Source organism: Phoxinus phoxinus (assembly GCF_949152265.1).
Source record: "Phoxinus phoxinus genome assembly, chromosome: 9".
NCBI classification, from domain to species: domain Eukaryota; kingdom Metazoa; phylum Chordata; class Actinopteri; order Cypriniformes; family Leuciscidae; genus Phoxinus; species Phoxinus phoxinus.
The window spans coordinates 4,878,853-4,899,974 of record NC_136884.1 but is presented as its reverse complement, the minus strand read 5'-3'; the positions used below and the strand labels follow the sequence as shown (position 1 = coordinate 4,899,974).

Genomic DNA, 21,122 nt, shown 5'->3' with positions numbered 1-21,122 from the left:
TAATTGTAGTTGCATGTGTTTTGAGTTTAATGATCGTTTGTTATTATCAGACACTAAATGAATGATGCATGAGAATGGAGAGCAAAGCCATAATGTCTACACTCTAAATGGGTTTTGATTATTTTTTACTCTCTCTCTCTCTCTCTCTCTCTCTCTCTCTCTCTCTCTCTCTCTCTCTCTCTCTCTCTCTCTCTCTCTCTCTCTCTCTCTCTCTCTCTCTCTCTCTCTCTCTCTCTCTCTCTCTCTCTCTCTCTCTCTCTCTTCTCTCTCTCTCTCTCTCTCTCTCTCTCTCTCTCTCTCTCTCTCTCTCTCTCTCTCTCTCTCTCTCTCTCTCTCTCTCTCTCTCTCGACTGCCGAGTGTATGTCCACTCTCCACGTGTATTTGAGCTGCCACTCCCTCTTCATCCACTATGCGTTTTAATACATTATTTGGGTTACTTTACCTTATATTTTTTGGTTTGTTTCATATCAGTATTTTAATTCATCTCAAAAAGGCAGTGCCATGTGCTGTAGCAGTATATCATGCTGTGCAGACTGGTAGGCCTCCATCACTTCGTGTTTCTCTTCAGTGTCAAGCTGTATGTTGTCCTGACATCCTGGGCACTTAAACCATGATCAGTTTGGCTCATCAGTGTCAAGGCATTCATAGATCTTTCTCAGGGAATTTGATTTTTTATTTTTTTTTAAGTTTCTCATCTCTTCTCACTCATTAGTTTTGAATTATTTTGCATCATTTTCCATAGAGCCTTTAGTCTTTAACTTTGGTCTTTAGTCTAAAACTTTAGTCATAAGCACACACCTTTATCTCTCTTTATGAATCTAATTTTCTCTGGTTATAACTTCTACTGATTTATTTTATAACAATGGTTTTATTAAATTAATAGTCTTATCTGACTTTGACTTGGAATGGTTTCTTTGTTAAGACTCAAAGTGATATTAGAAGTCTGCATGGCACTGATGACTGTTATTTTACTTTGATTTTTGTTCTTCTGTTTTTATACACAATATGCTGTTTGTGGTCTTTGTTTTTACTGTATATATTCTCTACATACTTCTGTTTATGTTGTTCTTTATCATAAAAAAAATCTTAGAAGATGGATTTGGATGGATTTTCTGTGATGTTTTCATGGACTTTGCTAACATACATTGCAAACATGCAGTTGTCTGTGACTGTCTGTCATCAGACTGTCTCTGCTGTAGATTTCATGGAGTCTGAAAGCTGCTTAAGCAATGACAATGTAATTTTAGTGCCATTTCTTTAGTGACTTATTCTTACCCACATATATTTTCCAGTCTTTAACAAACCAAGTTTCTCTGTAACAATTAATCTCAGATTAGGTCAGAAAAGTATTTCTTTAATTTCACGATCTGCAACAAAATCTTCTCGCAATTCATGAATCAGGTTTTGGTATTCTGTCACATGCAATCATTTCATAGCATAAATGTTTCTGATAGTGTTGGTCATTGTAAAAAGATTTTTTTAAACATCATGAATCATAGATTGAACCATCGATTGAACCAGCAGATTTGAACCTTTGTAGGTCAAGATTTATTGTAGATCAATGTTGTTCTTTTTCGGTCTATCATCCTAGAATGTGATGTTGATATTTAATCTTGTATCAAATGTTTCTTTATAGTTTCCTTTTGGTTATTTGGCTTTTGTTCTTTTTGTGTCATTTGTGTTCCATTGTGGGTAATAGACAATTCCCCTCCTTCGTCTCCAGCCTCCTCAACCTCTCCCCCGTCGTCGTGGTCGTAGCATGTCTGTTTGCGTGCCCTGCTTTTCTACCACTTCTGCTCTGTCGTGCCCTCCCAAGCCACCTTCCACCCCTCCTCCAGTCGCATCAGCCCCACTCTCACCTCGGCTGGGGAGGCCAGATGGGGAGACGTTTGCGGGTCGATTGTCTAAAGCACTGGAGAGCGTCCTGCCCCTTCACTCGGCCCCACCCCGTCGCCGTGCCAGCCTCCCAGCAATCTTTGCCAGTCCTGTATGTTAGTGTCTCCCAGTGAACCAGGGTTCTCCCACTGAGCTGGACTTGGGTACAACCCGGGTATCTGTAAAGAATTATTGTATAAGAATAAGAAAAGCATGTAATCTAAATTGATGCAATATAATTTTATTGTAGTTAGGGCAAATGTTCACATCCCTAATAGCAAAAGAAACACCAAAGGTGTGATCTAAAAACCGTAAATGGCAACTTGCTACATTATTAAATCAAAGTGGGCTATTCTGAATCCAAGAACATTGAAGTTAAACCTAAATATCTCATAGTGCCAAGCTATATCATGCTGTTAATGCTAAAACTATTATTTTACTTAAAAATGCACACAACAGCCATTTTTCAAACTGCCTAGTCCCAAATCAGTTGATGTTAACCGCTTAATGTTACCGTTAATCTAGCTTATGCAATTTAATGCAATTTCACAAATTAGCCTCTGTGTCCTGAATCACGAGTGTAAATAGCTTATTTAAATCTCCTCTTGTAAGTTAAAGGCTCAGGGTTGCTTTTTTACTGACTTCAGGTCAATCGTAAAACCCCTTTCAAATACCCGTGTTACCCTGGCCCACTCCGCTGGAACCCTGTGCTCACATTAAATACAGATTGCCATGAACTGCAATCATTAAAAATGGTTCCTTGGCCCCACAGTCTGTGAATCATCTGTATTTAATTTAAAATCTGTCGCTGTCATGTTTCTACAACTCATTAAGCATTTAAACATCTCTTGATTTATTCTATTGAGACATCTTTGCCTGATGGGATGAATATTATCTGCTGTTTTTTCACTTGTTATCTTTTTATTTTCTCTCTCTCTCTTTCTGTTTTTCTTCTTGCTTTGTGAATTTTATGATGCTGCCTTTTCTACTTCCTCACAAAGATGCTGTATGTTATTGTCACTGCAGCCACAATCAGTGAGTCAGCCGTACAGTGGAGGAGGCTCAGGTCTGGTCGAGCCCCCGCTCTTTTTCCCCACCATCCCGGAACGGCCCGTCTCATTCTCCCCTCCGCCATCTTGCACGCCTAAAGCTTTCAATGGGCAGCGGCGCAAGAGCACCTCCATCCTAGAGGCCCACACTCGTCACTTCCAGCCCGCCTTCCACCGTAGCTACGGCAGCAGCCTGCACCCGTTCTCTGGCGTGGAGGCCCTTGGTGTCGGCGTCGAACCCGCCCTGTTTATGATGCCCGGGATAGCAGCTCAAAGATTGGCTGAGCCACTCCACCTACAGCCCCCAGCGGAGTCGCTATATGGATTTAAGGATATGAGGGCTGAGCAAGAGGAAACTGTACGCAGACTCAGCCTCAACCAGGCTGCATTAATGGAACATCTTGAAGCCATGGCCTACGGTGGCTACCCTATGACTGCACATCAGATAAGCCAGATCAGCTTCCATCAGCAAATGCAAGCTGCTGCTGCTGCCGCCAGCTTGGCCTATGAGACTCAATCACAGCCTGGGACAGCTTACCTACACCCTCATGTCCAAAGCCACATGCGCTTAACCCACAGCCCCATCCCGCAACTACCTACCATGAGTGTGTCTAGCTCCGCCTCTGCGCCCCAGCACACCGCACCTGCAGATCCAGGCTATCAGCCCCACTCGTTTCCCCATTCTGCACCACCCGTGCTGGCTCACGCTTCTGAGCCGAGCACCGCCTTTGAATTCCACATGCACAACCTACAGGCTGACCCAGCCATGCTGGCATCCAGACTCTACCGAGCCCGTAGAGGCTCCATGGACCTTAACCTGGAGGAAGCGGCTGGAAACCCGGGCTTGTGCAGTCGACTGCAGCCCGTCACTGAAGAACTGTACAGCTATGTGAGCCCGGAGCTGCCCCTTCCTCCAGGCAGCCTGCTTCTCCATGGACCTAAAGAGCTCAGTCCTGAGCCTTCAAGCGACTCCATGACCTCTTCCGATGCTGGGGAGTTCCAATCGCCTCCGCCTCATCAATTGTACCAACCTCAAGACTGTTCTACAGCTCAATCCATCCCACAAACGTCTTACTACAAAACAGATGGAGGTAGCAATGTCAGCGACGGACACCCACCCAGTCAACCGATGTTTCTATTTGTTCCACCCTCTGAATCGTCCACTGTACCATCTTCACACATCAGTGCTCTGCACAGTACCTGGGCTCGTCAACCATCTCTTCCACCGGACATCACATACCACGAGCCTGCCTTGTCCCATCAGGGAGCTACCTTGGTACCTAGAAATACTTGTTCTCGTCCACCTTTCCCAAGCCCTCCCCGTCTCTCTCTGTTACCTGATTTTTTATTTTATTTTGTCCCGTGGTTGTGGTTTTAACCCTCTCCAGCCATAATTTAGGGCTCAAAAAGGTTCACAAGGTGCATTGAGCAAAAAATGCATAAACCTGCTTTTTAAATCCCCTTGTGCTAAGACATTTATGTATCTTCCATTAGACAGTGTGATTTGTTTTATTTCCATTTATTTTCATTTTAGATGCCCGTTGTAAGTATTATTTTGTGTGTATGTTCATATAATGGTGTATATGATACTTTGTGTGTTTGTACAGATATCATGTAAAACTACATACAGTATCTGTACATGTCATATACGAATCAGAAATTTAGTTTGCCTCATTCAAATTAATTTATTGATAAAGACCAACATACAATAGTGGAAATATCAGTTTTTTAAAGGATTGGAAGATACTTACTTCACTTGTAAAAAGAGGCTTGAATGCAGGATTTGTATGACCAAACACACAGACACATACAACACAAACAGGGGGTTTAGACAGGTTTGCTTTTCTTTTTAAGGTATCTATAATCTTGCTTTTAATGTTTCTTACAAAAAAAAAACATGTTTTTTTTTTTTTGGTTGTATTTTACCTTAACAGCTGCTTTTTAGATCTGCTACATTATAGTTGGCTGGAAATGGTTAAAACAGTTGCCTTTGATTTTCAATTTTGTCTTTGTCGAGGAAACCGCTTGTGATACAGCCTCAGTAAAGAACTACCTGCACATGAACCCAACATTTGGTGGCTACTTTTAGGACATTTAACTTCAAAAGCTGAGAAGTCATCTTTTAACCCTTAGAAGGCTGGCATTATCAATGTCATCCTGCAGTCCCATTTTCTGCCCCTATTTTATACATCTTTCCTGCCTCACTTTATCTTTTATACCACTGTTATTTTCATCCTCTTATCTGCCAAGGCTTCTTATTTCCTACTGCTCTCTAAGCCTCTTGCTAATAATGAATACATTCTTCAGTGTAATGCCAAGGTAAGGTGATCTACGTCTGGAGCAACTATACTTGTCTGTACCTCGTAGAAGAGAAATTGAAGGACAAGTATACTTGTAGCTTTCTAAGGGTTGCTTCTGTTGAAACTCTCCGTGTGGAGGGGAAAGTGGTCAAATCAAGCAGTGTTAGTGGTCAGGTCTATTTTATCAGACGCTTCCTTGGTTATACAAACAACTCCATATGCTTCCCTGAGCTTTTTTTTTATAACATTCACCCAAGTTACTGAATCATGTAGAGTCACATGCATGAAGCCTACTCACTCCCCAGCTAACACCTGATGTTTGTTTGTTGTTTAATCGTGAGATGTGAGAGGCATACACAAAAAGTGAATAGTTACCTGAGTGCATTGCTCAGTGTTCACATTTTGTGTATGAATGGTCAGTATTTGAAAAAAAAATTTTTTTACTGTAGCCACCAACCTTTTTTGACTTTGTCTTTTTTTTTTTTTTCATCTCTCCACCACTGCCATATCTCTTTCTCTCTCACTTTCTCGCCTGCCCCCATATTCCTCTTCATATTCGTAACAGGTGCAGGTCCCCATCTCTCAGTCTACAAGTGCCATGTCTATGGTTTCCTGCAGCACCCCAACAGCCGCCTCTGCTTCTCAACAGGTAAGATCAATGTGTCTGACCAATCAGAATCACCTTCCCCCCTTTCATTAGCATAAATGGAGCTTCAATTTTGGCCAAGAGACCTTTTTGAGTTTTATTTTTGTTGGTTTGAATCTCTCTGGATTCTCTCCTGCGTGTGAAAGCTGTGGACATCAGAGGTGGCTTTCTCTTATGCTGTGTTGTATTTGTTTCTTATAGTATGGAGTTTACTACATCCAAGCACTCCCTTTGCAGGTAGAGAAAAACCCCATTCCTCTCTTTCTCTCTCTGCTTCTTTTACTTTTTCTCTCTCCCTCTTTCTCACATTTACGGACCTTTCTTTTTGAACTCTTTGCCTTGCCCTCTTTAGTTTTGTCATTTCATTATTCCATAATGAGGTATTTAAAATAAAATGTAGTTCTGTAAGGCTTGGAATGGAAGCTTGTCGATGTGAGTATTATCACACCTTGAAGGCCCAGATCAAGATCAGTTAGTGTAGTATTTGAATTTAATTTAAGATTTACCGGTAGTGTTTGTATGTTGAGTTGTTCTCCAAAGGTAAGTTATTGAAAGTTTTTTTCTATAAATATATAGAAATGTTCTAGGTTTAGCAATATGAACAGCATCTGTTGATAATTACCACAGACCATAATTTTGTCCTTTAGTTTGTTAAGACAAAAATCCAAATTTGCAGTAATGCACTTGATTACTAAGAAAGTCTACGGGGCGAGACATTCCGGAGGGTTTTTGTAAGTGCTTATTTTAGTGTTGGAAATGATGTTCTAGGCGGTTGAACACTTTATGTCAAGGTCCTTGCATACTGAGTCCGAAATGTTCGTATGTGTTTTTTCGTATTCGTGATTCGGTGGCTCTGAATTGTCAAAACACCATTCGAACTGTTTGCTACGGATGCGAAAAACGCTGAAAATCGAACCAAATCCGAAGTTTTTTATGACGGACGAAAGTTTCGGAGGCAGTGTGCAAGCGTAACAATTATAACAAACAAAATTAACAAACCGTGAGGTCGTATTTATTTTTTAACGTGCAAAAATTTCGGACTTGAATTTCAGACTCGGTGTGCAAGGACCTTTACTGTATTACTCGTGTGTAATACCTTTCTCCATTGACTTGCATGTCAAGTGCATTGCTGTGAATGAAAATGTAAATGTTTTGTTCGTTTTTACAAACTAAAGGATGAGTCAAAATTATTTTCTGTCTTGGGTATGCCGTCTATAGACTCAATTTCAACCTAGTACTTTCCTTTTAGTCACATGATGAGCTGGTGGGATGAGTTGGTTGAGAGACCAGACTGCATGTGATCCTAAAATGTCCTCTTTTTCTAAGACTTGGTGTATCCAAAGAGCCTCCGAGCCTGATATCAAGAGGCTAAGTAAATGCTTCATGTGAGACTGCTTATTCTCTTTTTAGGCTCCTGTTCCGCAACAGACCTCTCTGGTGCTGACATCCCAACCGGGTGTCTCGCTACCCCAACAGCCTCCCAGCAGTGTAGTTCAGAGCAGCTCTCAGACGCAGGTCCAGCCCGGCCCCCAGCCCACACAGGTACAATCAAATGTGTTGTGAGCCAATCAAGATAGAAGCCAACATAAAATAAAGTAATTTCATTTTACCGTATATGACATGAGAAAACCGTGAAGTTAAAACATTTCTACTGGAACAATTTCTGAAATGTTTATTCTTTCAAAATGTATTATTTTACATTACTACTGAAACATTATATTTAATGTATAATATTTATTATTATATTATTTATATATATATATATGCTCTCTGGAACATTACAGATCACATTTGTAAAGAAGTAAATTAGGTTGTGTATGCAATTATGTTGACTTTCCCTATTTGTCTGTGTCGAAACACTGGCTGTCTCTTTCTGAAGTGCCTCAGCTCCGCTTGCTTGTTTGATTGATTGATGTTTTCTGGCATGTTTCTGCCTGTTTGTTGCATGGTTGTCAGTTGCGTGGTAGTAAGATGAGTCCCTCTCTTTGGTTCCCAATGTTTAGTGCAGATCAATTGTTTTGCCTTTAGCTGGAAGTGCAAATAAACTGTAGTGCCACAAAAAAGTTGTTTACTTGTAGGTGATCTACTTCAGTCGCAAATAACTAAATTGGGTTATATATACTTGATGTGGTATTGGATTTTGTTTTGTGTGTGTTGTTGACAGTGACAGCGTTTATAGGCACTAAGGGAGGAGCCGCTCCTAACTTGATCTAATTACCGTTTGGCACTAAAATTATAGTTTGTTTTTCATTTGTGTTTAGCTTGCGGTTGTTGTGATCCTCCGTTCACCCTGTGGCATGTCTCCGTCATGAGGTCTGATCTTGTGATTGTTTTCCTGCGGTTTATTAAGACATCGCTCCTCTCACATGTAAACTGGCCTTGCCGTCTCCATCTTCACCGGTCGGTGCTTGCAGACGTATTTCCCTCGTTCTCCATATTCCCAATCACTGATCTGACCCAGCTACCCCTCTCCTACCTCCCCTCAGCTTTCCAGTGCGGCTCTCTGCTTGCCAACTATAGCAGTTGCCCCGTTTCCGCACCAACCAGTGCCTGAAGCGCTGATGTGCCCGGCACCCGTGTCTGCGGCAGCCATGTCCCCGTCAGTGCTGCTGCCCCATCTACCCCAATTGGTACCGCCTCTAGTGACACCTGTGCCAACCATCCATGTGGCCACAGTCCCCTCCCCAACCGAACATCCATGTTTTCCAGCCAACACCCCAGTGCAGGTACCTGGATCGGACCGAACTGGCCCCAAACGCATCAGTGCAGGCAGTTTTTGCTTGCTTTAGGAAAAGCTTTTCTGTTAACATTTCATACTTCTTGTTATCTCTGTCTGTCAGTGCATAGCTGCTAAGCTGTCTTCACACAGCGTCCTTTCTTTTCTTGGCTCTGAAATAAGACCTATTTTTTTAGAAAACACAATTAAAAACTTTCAGGCTTTGCCTGAAGCAGTTGTGCTTTTATTTAGACATGGATTTTGTCATTTCGTCTTTTATGATTTGATTGTTTGTTTGTCTCTTCCTATTATAATTCTTTTTGTTTTTGTTGTTTGCTGTTCCAGACATCTCATAGCTCCTCTCAGACTTTGACAACCGAGCTGTCACAACTCCAAACTCCTGCTGTGGAGAGGTAAGAATGACTATTTAGCAGTGGAAAACGCAGTACAAAAGATCCAGAATACATTGGGCTGTATTCCTGAAGTCATTGTATGTTTTAATTTCTCTTTTCCCCTTAGCAGTCATTCTGATGTGGCATCTGGGCTCAGTGATGGCAATGAAGGCGTAACGGGTGGCAGGCATGAGGGTCGTTCTGCCAAACGTCACCAGCGCAGATCAGTTCGCAGCCGTTCACGCCATGAAAAGACCTCTAAGGCCAAGCTCAATGTACTTAATGTACGTCCAATGCATTGACATTTTTCTTTTATTGTTCTTTTATTGGTTTTGATGGTGGTGGAAAAACTAAAGACATTGAACAAACATCTCTCATGTTTGCTTCAGATCTCCAGCATGGGCGATAGAGTTGCAGAGTGTCAATTAGAAACACACAACAGGAAAATGGTGACTTTCAAGTTTGATCTTGATGGCGATAACCCAGAGGAAATTGCACAGATAATGGTAACTTGAAACACCATCCCCGCATGTTTTTAATTACTGACCAGATATGCTAATTAAATTATTTCCTTTGATCTTGATCTATGTGACAAAAAGCTGGTGTTGAATAAAATATTTCTGTTGCCTAAATACACTTTGAACTGCCAAAACTCATTAATAAGAGGTATTATTTCCTTCATGTTAGGTACAAAGTGAGTTCATTCTAGAGACTGAGCGAGAGTCCTTCATTGATCAGATCCGAGATGTCATAGAAACAGCCGATGAGAAAGGTGTGGAGAGAGAGCGCAGCCAGGTACGTCCTTCTAAAAAGCTTCACAGCCTATAGTTTTACACCCAGTATTTCCATGCCTAGCAGTGAATAAAATGAGCAGAATTTGCAGAAAGTATAGAAAAGCTTGCATGGGAGACCATGTATACAAATTGGGTATTCAAAAAAAACTATTTTTTATAATTTTTCAACAAAATATTAGTGAAATCAGAAAATGGTCCACAAAATGGTTAGATTAATTACGGTATTACAGGTTATGTGCTTTTTTATTTTACATTTATTTTGTACAAGGTACATTTTTGGCAGATTTTTGTTATTTTCTAGCATGAAATTAAACATTAATGTGTTTAAAAATACCTACTTTTCATGATGTGTCTGTTTTATGTTAGATAATATTTAATATCGGTCATATCAAATCTTTTTTTATTGCTATTTAAACCGAGCAATAGGACATCACTTTGTACTCTATCTGTGTAGAAGTTGAATTGATGTTTGTGAAATTGTAACATCACATTTAACAATATCTTACAGATGGTCAGTGATCACGAGCAGCATATGCCCAGCATATCAGTGCCACAAGGTAGAGCTTACGCATGTCTCAGCATGTAACGCAAGTTGATGTCCCCTGTTAATGATGTGTCAGTACTTAGGTCTTCTCTCCTCCACTTTTTCTCCCAGGTGTGGCGCCTAGTTCAGCCGCTCAGGTGGTGCACTCCGCAGGCCGCAGGTTTATCGTCAGTCCAGTACCTGAATCCAGACTGAAGGATCAGTTCTTTAGTGCACCCCCACCCACAATCCCTCTTCGGGAAGAACCTTTATCCTGTGAGTTTAATATGTAAAATATACTTATACAGGTTAAATTGTGTCATAAAAAGGCATCCATTAGATGTATATTGTTTTTTAGATTAGCAGTTTTTATTGATTCTTATATAATTACTAAATAATACATTTGTATATTGTATTACAGTGTAGAATCCCCTTTTGATTGTCTCTTACTATAATGTCTGCTCTCATACCCAATACAAATAACCTAGACAAATTATGTAACCGCATTCTCATTTTTGTCTGGAATTTCTATTCCTTATCAGCTGTGTCAGTTGCAGTGCCTGTCTTGGGGCTTTCTGTGTCTGCGTCTGCAGTCAGTCTGCAGCAGGCATTCTCTGAGATGCGTCAAGGCCGGTTCGACCCGGGTCCCAGCACTGCGCCACCAATGCTCCATGTCTCCATGCCCCCTCTGGTTCCTGCCGCAACACCCTTGCCCTCTAGCATCGCTCCGGTTGTCCTTCCCCCAGTGTCTTCTGAAGCGACCGCTGAAGCGTCCATCTTCCCCGTCCTCATCAACCCTCCGGGGTCAACGTCTCCTCCTCCTACCCTTCCCACCTCTTCTGTCACTTCCCCTCCCTCCCATTCACAACTTCCCCTGCCTCAAAGTCAGGTTTTACCTGCCATCATCAGTGTTATTTCCACCGCTTCCTCTCTGCCAATGCCACCTGTGCCTGCCGCCACATCATTCCCCCAGACCTCGGTCTCTATGCCTGTACCTGCTAGTACTGCTGCCCCACTCACTCACCCTGCGGCTCCTATGGGATGTGGCAGTGGCGAACAGCCATCCATCCCCTCCACTTCAGCTCAGCTCACACCAGCCGCCATCCAGCCGCCGCAGCTCGCACCATCCACCATCCCCGACGCGGTTACTCCCATCTCTGGAGCTCTGACACCCGTACACGGCCAGCCTCAGACCTCCACCAATCAGGGTCACACACAATGTGTGGAATGTGACAGTGACCCGCAGGGAAAAGGCGTCGATGATATACAAGCTCTGGATAAGAAGCTGCGGTCACTCTTCATGGACCTGGGCGCTGGTCTGCCCTCTGCACAGTCTGATGTCACATCTGACCCCATGGCGGCCGCAAGTGTCCCTGGCACCACCTCTCCAACTGCCTGCTCCACTCCAAGTGGCACCCCTCTCCCTCCCTCTAGTTTACCCCTCAACTCCTCCGGTCAGCCCACGGGCTCTCCAATGACCTCCATGGGCAATGGCTCCACCCCAGTCGGCTACAGTCAGACGACTCCATCCAAAGCGCCCCTATCAAGACTACCGGTGAGTGATCGGTTGATCAACAGTCATGAAAATAAAACACTTTTCTTGTTTTTAACATCACATTTAACCTCCTTCTCTCAATCCTCTAACTACTGTATAGAAAAACTGGATGATTTTGTAGTGTTTTTAAACCCAATTTCTGCATGGCTGTTAAGTTTCATGACTGACAAAATGCATGACATAGTAATCCTACATGAATACTATATAACTCAACTGACACTTCTGTAATATTACAACCAAGCTCTAGTCATATTTTGTGTACAGCTTTAAATAATTCCCAAACATAACACACAGTCTTAGGCTGCTTGTGGCGGTTCATCGGCACCTCTGCCAGCTCTCATTCTTTACAGTGCTTTAGTTTCTCTTCCGTCTTCATTCATTAGGTGTTGCCTGTCGGCCCAGATCAGGCTGGCACGCCGCCCACAGAGCACCTACCACCCTTCCCAGGACCTTGTTTAACTCAGGTGCCATTTTCTTCTTTCTCTTTCTGTCTCACTCTGTTTTTATATAGTTTCATTCCTGTAAAACACGCAGTGCATGAATAAAGATTTTGAATCGCATAAGAATCAAACCACTGCATGGCATAGCTTTCCTTTGAGGCCTGTTAGGAGCATGACCTGTGACACTCATTAACTCTGACTTGCTGCTTTTTGCCGTAGACGGGTGGAGAACGGGAAAGATGTGATTTTAAGAAAACAACATCAGACATGAAACATTTTCAGTGTGTTTTGTCTTCTGGTTTTATTGGGACTGTAATAAAAACAGCAAACTCATTTGTTAATAATAATAATTTTATGAACGGTAAAGAGAATATAAAGGGCGGTGCTTTTCTGTCCCCTTGTAAGATTTGAAAGAAAAAGCTGTTTCACAATGTCAGTCATTGTAGTGTGATTGAGTAGATTACATTTGCTTTAAACTTTTCCTTATTTTTACGTTTACATGTTAATTTTGCCCTTTTTGTTTTTAAACGTGTCCTCTACCCAGACTTTCTGACTTCCCCTTTTTTAATTAAATTTTTGAAGATTTCAAGTAAACAAAAGTGGCTCTAATCAAACAATCACCCCTAAATTTTTATCATGTCATTTTGATCTTTTAGCATGTTGTGGATGAATTTCGATTACAGACTACTCTCGGTTATTCAAAGTAATTTAGATGTTATATAACATATTTTCCTCGCTCCAAACTGAACCCTGCTTGCATTCACGTCATACTCAAAGAAAGTCCTTCCCTTCTGCTTAAGGCGATTCATACTACCGGTAAATCTAAGATACTTTTTCTAATCCTGTAAATTTGATGTGATATTTTTCATCCATCACCTTTGAATTGAAAACGTACTGTGATGGCACTCAGCCGCGAGGCAACCTGAACAAAACATTTCAGGAACCACAGAGCGTGGGCCAATTAAAGGATTTACTCTCCATTTCATGTGGAACATGAAAGGAAGCCTCGGCTTGGATTAAAAGCATTCAGTTCTTCCAGGCAGTGGTCATCTGACCCTTTACTTACTGTAAGAGATCGTCTCATGCAGAAATTAATTAGATACACATTTCCCTTGCTGTATTTGTGTGCACTTGCCATGAGCAATAAGTGTTTGTACGAGCCCGCGTGTGTGTATATTTCTTGGGGCTAAGTGAACCTGACTAATTGCTGAAATGGATTATTTAGTCCCAGCAGCCCCTGGAGGATCTAGATGCCCAGCTGAGACGGGCACTGAGTCCAGAGACCGTCCCAATCAGCAATGTCACGCACCAGGTACACGCACACCAACAGGGGACTGGCCGAAAAAACACAGGCACACGTGTATTAAGTGCCAGATCTGTCTGATTTAATTTATTGCAGTTAAACTTTGGCACTGGAACTTTCCATACACAAAGAACAGATAAAAGAAGTGTTTTGTGAATCCCATACAGCAATAAACCAGAGAATTACCTCCTCAAATCTTAAGTGTAACAGAGAAAGCATGTAACTTTTTGCTTCAAGAGGAATAATTGATATAAATAATTTAAAATGACCCTTTTTAATTTTAATGTATTTACTCTATATATAACTAAATTAAGATATTTATATATATGTACACTATTTAATATTTCTTTACAATGGTATTTTAAATACATTTTGAATAATTAAATCATTTATATTGTGCTTTATTTACATGTCTGTATTCTGATTCACATCTTTTTCTTACCTGTAGTCATCTCTTACTGGGATGCCACCTGGAGGACAGCCAGGTATGTGCTGAGGTTTTACTTTACTTTTACCTGTTCTTTAAATGCACATCAGCTAGCAAAAAGCTTCAACTCTGCTTATTAATGATGATACCATTTCAGTTCCGTTTTCTCTGGATGATGAGCAAGCAGCTGCACCTACAGTCGGAGGATACAAACTGGGACGATTCCAGGTACTTTGCATTCGCAATGGGATGTTCATAGTCAAGTCACCTTTATTTATATAGCGCTTTATACAAAACCGGTTGTTTCAAAGCAGCTTTACAGTGATAACTAATTCAATGATGCAAACAGTTCTTTTCAGCTGTACAGCAGCTCTAAAAGAAAATAGTGTCATTGTTCAGCTGAAGTCAGTTCAGTGTTAATTCAGTTACATTGTAAAGATCATCAATTATTAAATGAGTTCATTTCATCTATAAAGCAGTTCTGCAGAAAAACAGTCATGTCATCGTCCAGCTCAATTCATTTCTCATCCAATGGCATAAAATAGTGTTTGTGTATGACACTCTCTTGTTCTCTCTCTCGTTCAGGTGTCAGTGGCTCCTGATGAGAACGCCTCGCAAGCTCACACAGGCTCCTTTGACTCATCCTCCACGTCGTCTTCCTCCACCACCACCTCCTCTTCATCATCATCCTCTCTCTCTAGCCCCGAAAACACACTGCACCGTACCTCCTCTCCCCTCAGAGACAAAAGAGCAGATGTTGTCGACGGCCTCCCTGCTCTTCCCAACCGGATGGCAACCCACCCTCAGCCCACCACCATTGGCCGTTTCCAGGTTACCACCAAAACGGACACGAGGGTGGGGCGTTTCTCAGTGAGCAGCGCACAGGACGAGGCCCCAGCAGCTAGCTTACAACCCCCAGATCTCCAGCCAGCACCTCAAGCCCATCCAGCCGTGGGAAACGGTCCAGCCCAGAGTCCCGGGAGCCTCAACAACTCTGTCAGCTCCTACTTCAGCAGCGACAATGACTCTGAGTTTGAAGATGATGATTTTAAGAGAGAAGTCAGCAAGCTGAGGGAGAAGTATGTTTGTTTTTGATTAAAACAGTGTAACAGGAACTGGGACGGTGTAACCTAGGCGAAAGATATCCAGTGTAATTGTGCATATTTCCATGTTTTTCTCCCAGGCACATGATAGAGAGTCAGACCCTGTACACTCGGCAGAAGGCAGAGATTGATTCCCTTTTTGCCCGATTGGGCAAAGTTCCACCCGCCATGGTCAACCCACCCGTGGTGAACCCAGCTGGCCGTAGACGACGTCCCACCAAAAGCAAAAGCAGCAAATCCAGCCGCGGTAGCTCCCAGGGCAGCAAGAGTCCTGTACAGCCAGGTATTCACTTGTTGCATTTTGCCTTTTTGTGCAGATCAAGTGACAATGTTTTTTGGGAATACAAAATATTGTTAAGATCATTCTTACCTTTTTTTTTTTTTTGTAAAAAGACAAACCTTAAAGAGTTTAAATTCCATAAAATTATTTTCTTTAGAAACATTGTAAATAACCTGTTAACCCTTAAACAGGCAAGAGTGGATAATGATCAGCAATCATTTCATTATGTCATCCGGACTTAAGTCAAACACAAAGGATTTTTTTAAATATTTGATACATTTTGGATTTTATGAGTTGTATCTCCCAGGATACATTGACCTATTAGGGTATATATAAAAAAAAGTAATCAATATTTCAGATTTATTCGATGCAAAAAAAAAATTATATGCAAACTAATACTGCATGTATGACAAGTCTTAGTGTCCTAAAATTGAGGCATGCACATTTCTTGTATTTTTTCACTGCTAAACCGTCTCGTCTTCAACCTCAGGGGTGTGAAACTCTAGCCCTTGAGGTCCACTGCCCTCAGGGTTAAGCGCCATCCCTAATCAGTCGTATAATGCAATATAGATACATTTTCTAAGTAATCCTGGAGACTTTGGTTCGATTTTTCTGGTATGTTTGATCAGGGTTGGAGCTAAACTCTGCAGGACGGTAGCCCTCCAGGAGCAGGGTCGGACATCCCTGTTATACCATAAAATGAGCTGTGTGAAAACCTGCAATGAAATATCTAGTTAAAAAATGCAAAGATGTAGTTAACTAAGCGTAATAATATCAGTTTTACATGTGAATATTAATATTTGCACAATTTTTTAACTCATAATACATAGATTGAGAAGAGGGGCCCAGAGATCAGGAGGGCATATAAGGATCTTCCCTAAGGGCCTCAGCCCTGGAACGAGATTTCTACTGAACCAAGTCATGTGACCCACATACTCCAAACAGACTCAACTATGATAATGATAACAGAATTGGATGAACATTTCTTTCTCATGCCTCCTACAAGAAATGAAAGACTTTGTATCCTGTGGTGCATGTTGCCTGTTTAAGGGTTAAGGTTAGGATAGTCTCCAATAGGGCTTTTCACACTTGAAATAGTTAATCCTGGGTCATTCTAAACAGAATTCTGGGTTATCTTGCTTCACATTTCACACTGCTGATAGTTTACCCAGGGTTAACAATTAATCCTGGTTATTCATAAGCTGACATTTCACACTGTACATTCTTAAACCCTGGGCTAACGTTCATATGTGCATATTTGTGGTGCCAGTGTCATTGATTGGGCGAATGCAGCACACAACCTGTTTACATAAAGGTACTAGTGTTCTTCTTCTTAGAACTTTTTACAAAATTTCTGAACTTCTTTCTTCAGAAAATCTTTGTGAATCTGGTTCCAGCAACTTCAAATCTGTGTTTGCGTCTTGTGTCCTGGCTCTGATCAGTACTTCTATATGTTTTTGTGTGTGTGGTCTTACAGCAACCAGCACTTTATCAGCGCAGAGTGCTCCCTCCGTGTACCCTCCCCAGCAGGCCTTCCTGGGCCCTGGGGGGATGATAGATGGGGGGAGTAGCCCTCTGCTCCAATCCTTCAAGCCCTCCCCCTCTAATGAGAACCTGTGCTCCGCGTACACCAGTGACGCCACGCTCTCTGCGCCCAGTCTGTGTGTCACCTCGCAAGGTAAAAATAAAGAAACACATCACAGCCCCTCTGCTTTTTTTAACACAAAGTAAAATGATAAAGTGACATTATGGGTTGGCAATAAACAGAAAAAAACTTTCTCCGTTTTCATCGATAACAATAGCCCACTATGCACATTTTTATGTAAATCGCAATATAAAACTTTTAAACCATAATTTAACTATTGCAATGAAATAAATGTATAATTTATTGTAATTGCAATAAAATATATTTATTAAAGTATTTTTTTACATGTAATTTAAATATATAAATTAAAAATACTGTTTTGTGGATTTTTGTTCCCAGACAGGTCAGATTTCTCTGTTTTTAGTTAAAAATGGTAAGCATTTGCTTGATTTTGAAACAAGGGACAGCTGTTGGTGCTTTACCCTCTTCCTTGCAAATTTATCCCCAGAATATGGTATATATAACTAATTTCAACTCTTACCGTATATCACTCCGTCCTAAAAAACATAATCAGGGATTTTATACGGATATCCGTATTTTCCACCCTGAAAAGTGACACAGGGGAATGGCGTAAATCCGAGAAAAAAATGGTTTTGTGGTGGTGGTCATGGGGGTTAGGTGGGGGTGTGCTGGTTACTGTATGATGATTGAAATCGTGAAATGGCCTTAATGACTAAATAAAATGCAAAATGTCACACGTTTTCTAATACATTTATTCCATGCACGGATTGCTCCTGACAGCGCTGCATGAGCTCGCACCGCCACCTGTGGGACACCGTTATCATGTTAGCCAGGGTTCAAGTGGCAAATGCGAGTAAAAATAGGTGTTGAAACGGTGTTACTTGCCAGTTGAAATGATATGGCTTAGTGTGATCATCAAATCGCAACGGTCGTGATGTAATTATATAAATAGCATATAGTCTGACACGCTGCATGTTTCAGAGTACTATAACAGCACTGTGTTTTCAGTTTCGATTCACAGTTAAGGAGATAGTTCACCCAAAAATGCAAATTCGATCATCGTTTACTCACCCTCAAGAATAAATGTCTTTGTTCTGCTGAACACAAAGGAAGATATTTTGAATGTTGGTAACCGAACACATCTCTGGCCCCATTGACTAACATAGTAGGGGGCGAAATACTATGGTAGTCAATGGAGCCCGAGATATGCTTGGTTACAAATATCTTCCTTTGTGTAAAGCAGAACAAAGACATTTATACAGGTTTGGAACAATTTAAGGGTGAGTAAATGATGACAGAATTTTTTTTTGGGGGGGGGTGAACTATCTCTTTAATGCTACTCTGCAAGCGCTGTGTGTTTGAGTTGCTTATAAGTTGCATTTAGGAACGCAACATTCATCATGAAGATCATTTATAAATCTGTTGTTGTCAACAAAAAGAGAAAGCGATAAGGTCACCCTGCGGTTTTCCGCCAAAATAAAAGATTAATGGTGTAATGTTTGAAAACAAAGAAATAGAGCATCACAGTCCCGCCCACAGCCGGTGCCGGAAGTAAAAATTCAATACAATTTCTCCATAGACATTTGGGGTATAAGCCATAAAAACGTAACCATACATGGTAGACTTAAAACCAGCAACGGCTGTACTAAGCGATTGTATATGCTCATATAAACGCCAAAAGTTCATGGGGCACTAACCTTGATTTGAGATAAATGCCTTTTATTCGCGATGTCTTGGATAAGTACTTCATTACCCACAATCCTAAACAATCCCACAATCCCACAGTGATGCATCTGATTGGTGGATGTCGTGTAAACCCCGCGAAGGTCAGAGCGTTGCCATGGAAGCAGGATTCTAACAGTAGAGACCAGAGCCCGTCTACATTCTCTGGTAGAGACTTGAACGGACTGTTTTCTTTAGCGGAAGCCATATAAATAGTTTTTAAATCAGTACATTCCTTTTTAAATTAATATTTTGTGTCAAATAATTTATTTATTTGGTAGGTAGCCATGTAATAAGCGGGATAATGTATAGCGAGTTGGTTGTTATAGCGAATACAACTCCCTTCAGGCTTCGCTTCGGGCTCATAATCAGCCTTTCGCGAGTTGTATTCGCTATAACAACCTTTACATTATCCCTTACTTATCGTTCACTTTAGATAGGCTACTGTAGCCTTCATATGGTATGAGTCATATCAAGCATTTTATGATGCCACTGTCAAAACAATATTAAGCCTAGGCATACCTCTTCATGCATTTACTGAACATTTGTGTAATAATTCATGGCAAGTTAATAAACTGATTATGACGGTCCAAGAGCAGACCATGCACCGGTCCAAGCATCAGACCGGTGGCGCTGTGCATTTTCTGGTTTGCTGACCATCACTTTTTAATTTTCACTTGTTGTGGATATTAAGAAAATACATTAAATGTTATTACAATTAAGGATGAACTATAACATCATGAAAATGAGCATGGACCTCAACCTGTCCTGTCAGCAGAGTGTCCTGTGTCATAAAGGGCTTTGAAATAAACACACAAACTAACGTTACACACTGACTGAACACACGTGAGTTGATGACTGAGCTGCACCATGTTGCTAACGCTATCGTTAACCGCTTTCACACACGCACACAATATATTATTATTTTTATTTACACGATTAGTACTGAAATAACTGCTATTAACTACACATTTACTATATAAAATTCACTCAAAAGGCTCTTTTGCGGCTGTGGCTTCAGTCGACTTCAGTGAGGCGCGGTGGTTTATGGGATGAGTAGTTCCTTCGCTCGGAAATGAAAATATGTACACAGTCTTGTACCTTTGCCTTTTTTTGGATTTTCTCTTCGTTTTTTTACTCGAAATGATATGTTGTATGCTTATGAGTTCAGCCATAGCTGGTTATCCTCAGACATGCTCTAAAACTCTTTAGATACGGATTTTTCCAAAAGTCAATGGGAGAAATGAATGGGAAATTTACTTCCGGCACCAGAGCTCTCTCGGGCTGTGGGCGGGACTGTGATGCTCTATTAAGACAGCCTTAAATGTTATTAATTTTACTGTTGTTCATTAAATGGTAATGATAATTATTTACATTCTTAATAATAATAATAATAATAACAATTCTATTAATAATTTTACTTTAAACATATAGTATTATAATATAATGTATTATGGTTATTAAATGCTAAAAAAAAAAAAAATTCATTTTACAGTACAATAGTATGTATTGCAATTGAAGATATTTATATTTTCTAATTTGATAAATGATTTTTTTTTTAATAACAACAATAATTATTGGGGGCGTGGCATGGCCAGGTTTCCTTCTTTTTAGTCTTTAGCTGATCACATGCCTGCATAGTATACTCTGTTGGCTCTGTCATTTTGGATGTTTTAGTAACACATAGCAAGTTTGAGTCTTGCCAATTTGAAGAGAAAACTTCAGTGGGAAGAAATTGTATCTCTAAACTTGTCAAGCGGTCATTAAAATTGTGTTATTTTCCCCCCTAACATTCTTATGAATTTTGTGGTGTTTGGTATATCGGCCCTATTTCTGGTGGTTCAGGTTTAATAAATCTTAATGTAGAAATCTTTGCTTTGCCCATCTGAGAAAGCGCACGCTTTGATTTGGATGAAGCTGCAGGGCTGATGCTTGTGCCTCCAGGGGGTGCTCTTCCTCCCCTGCTCTTCCACCCAGGGCCACTCCTCCCCTTCTTCACCTCCTTCACTCTCTCTATCTGTCAGGAATTCATGGCTTACTGACCTCTGTTACCATTCTCACTGTATTTGTGTACGTTTCCTTTATCTCTCTCTTCTATCTGCTCCATCTCTTTCTCTCTCTCTCTATCTATCTCTCTCTCACTGTCTCTTGCTCTTTTCCATCTCTCTCTTTCTCTTTCCCTCTTTTTGTACCACAGGCTGTGTAAAGTTCAGCTGTGGGTCGGAGAGAGTGACCTTCAAACCAGGTGGCAGGAGGACGCGTTTTCTGAGTACGCCCTGCTTGGCTCTTTGTGTGTAACGCTTTTTCTTTTGTCTCTTTCCTACAATGTCATGTGATTTAGTTCTTGATTCTGCCAAGCTTTCTGATTGGCTGATCATCTCAGACATTGT

General features: G+C 41.1%; 1 protein-coding gene across 25 annotated transcripts in view; it reads left to right on the top strand.

Annotated features, from left to right (window-relative positions):
• The window catches only part of wnk1b (WNK lysine deficient protein kinase 1b), a 77,601-nt gene that overhangs the window by 47,856 nt on the left and 8,623 nt on the right, over positions 1–21,122 (top strand). For 3 of the 25 annotated variants that reach the window (XM_079623200.1, XM_079623198.1, XM_079623185.1), the window contains exons 10-28: positions 5,791–5,874; positions 6,073–6,108; positions 7,282–7,413; positions 8,358–8,597; positions 8,933–9,000; positions 9,107–9,263; positions 9,369–9,485; positions 9,667–9,774; positions 10,282–10,330; positions 10,429–10,572; positions 10,839–11,851; positions 12,235–12,315; positions 13,517–13,603; positions 14,043–14,079; positions 14,179–14,249; positions 14,607–15,100; positions 15,205–15,407; positions 16,675–17,082; positions 20,930–21,001. In XM_079623200.1, the coding sequence (XP_079479326.1) occupies positions 5,791–5,874; positions 6,073–6,108; positions 7,282–7,413; positions 8,358–8,597; positions 8,933–9,000; positions 9,107–9,263; positions 9,369–9,485; positions 9,667–9,774; positions 10,282–10,330; positions 10,429–10,572; positions 10,839–11,851; positions 12,235–12,315; positions 13,517–13,603; positions 14,043–14,079; positions 14,179–14,249; positions 14,607–15,100; positions 15,205–15,407; positions 16,675–17,082; positions 20,930–21,001 (3,601 nt within the window). Of the gene's footprint in view, positions 1–373; positions 4,202–5,790; positions 5,875–6,072; positions 6,109–7,281; positions 7,414–8,357; positions 8,598–8,932; positions 9,001–9,106; positions 9,264–9,368; positions 9,486–9,666; positions 9,775–10,281; positions 10,331–10,428; positions 10,573–10,838; positions 11,852–12,234; positions 12,316–13,516; positions 13,604–14,042; positions 14,080–14,178; positions 14,250–14,606; positions 15,101–15,204; positions 15,408–16,234; positions 17,083–20,929; positions 21,023–21,122 lie in introns of those variants that run through there. The other 22 variants (XM_079623180.1, XM_079623184.1, XM_079623193.1 and 19 more) reach the window with 17 other exon arrangements.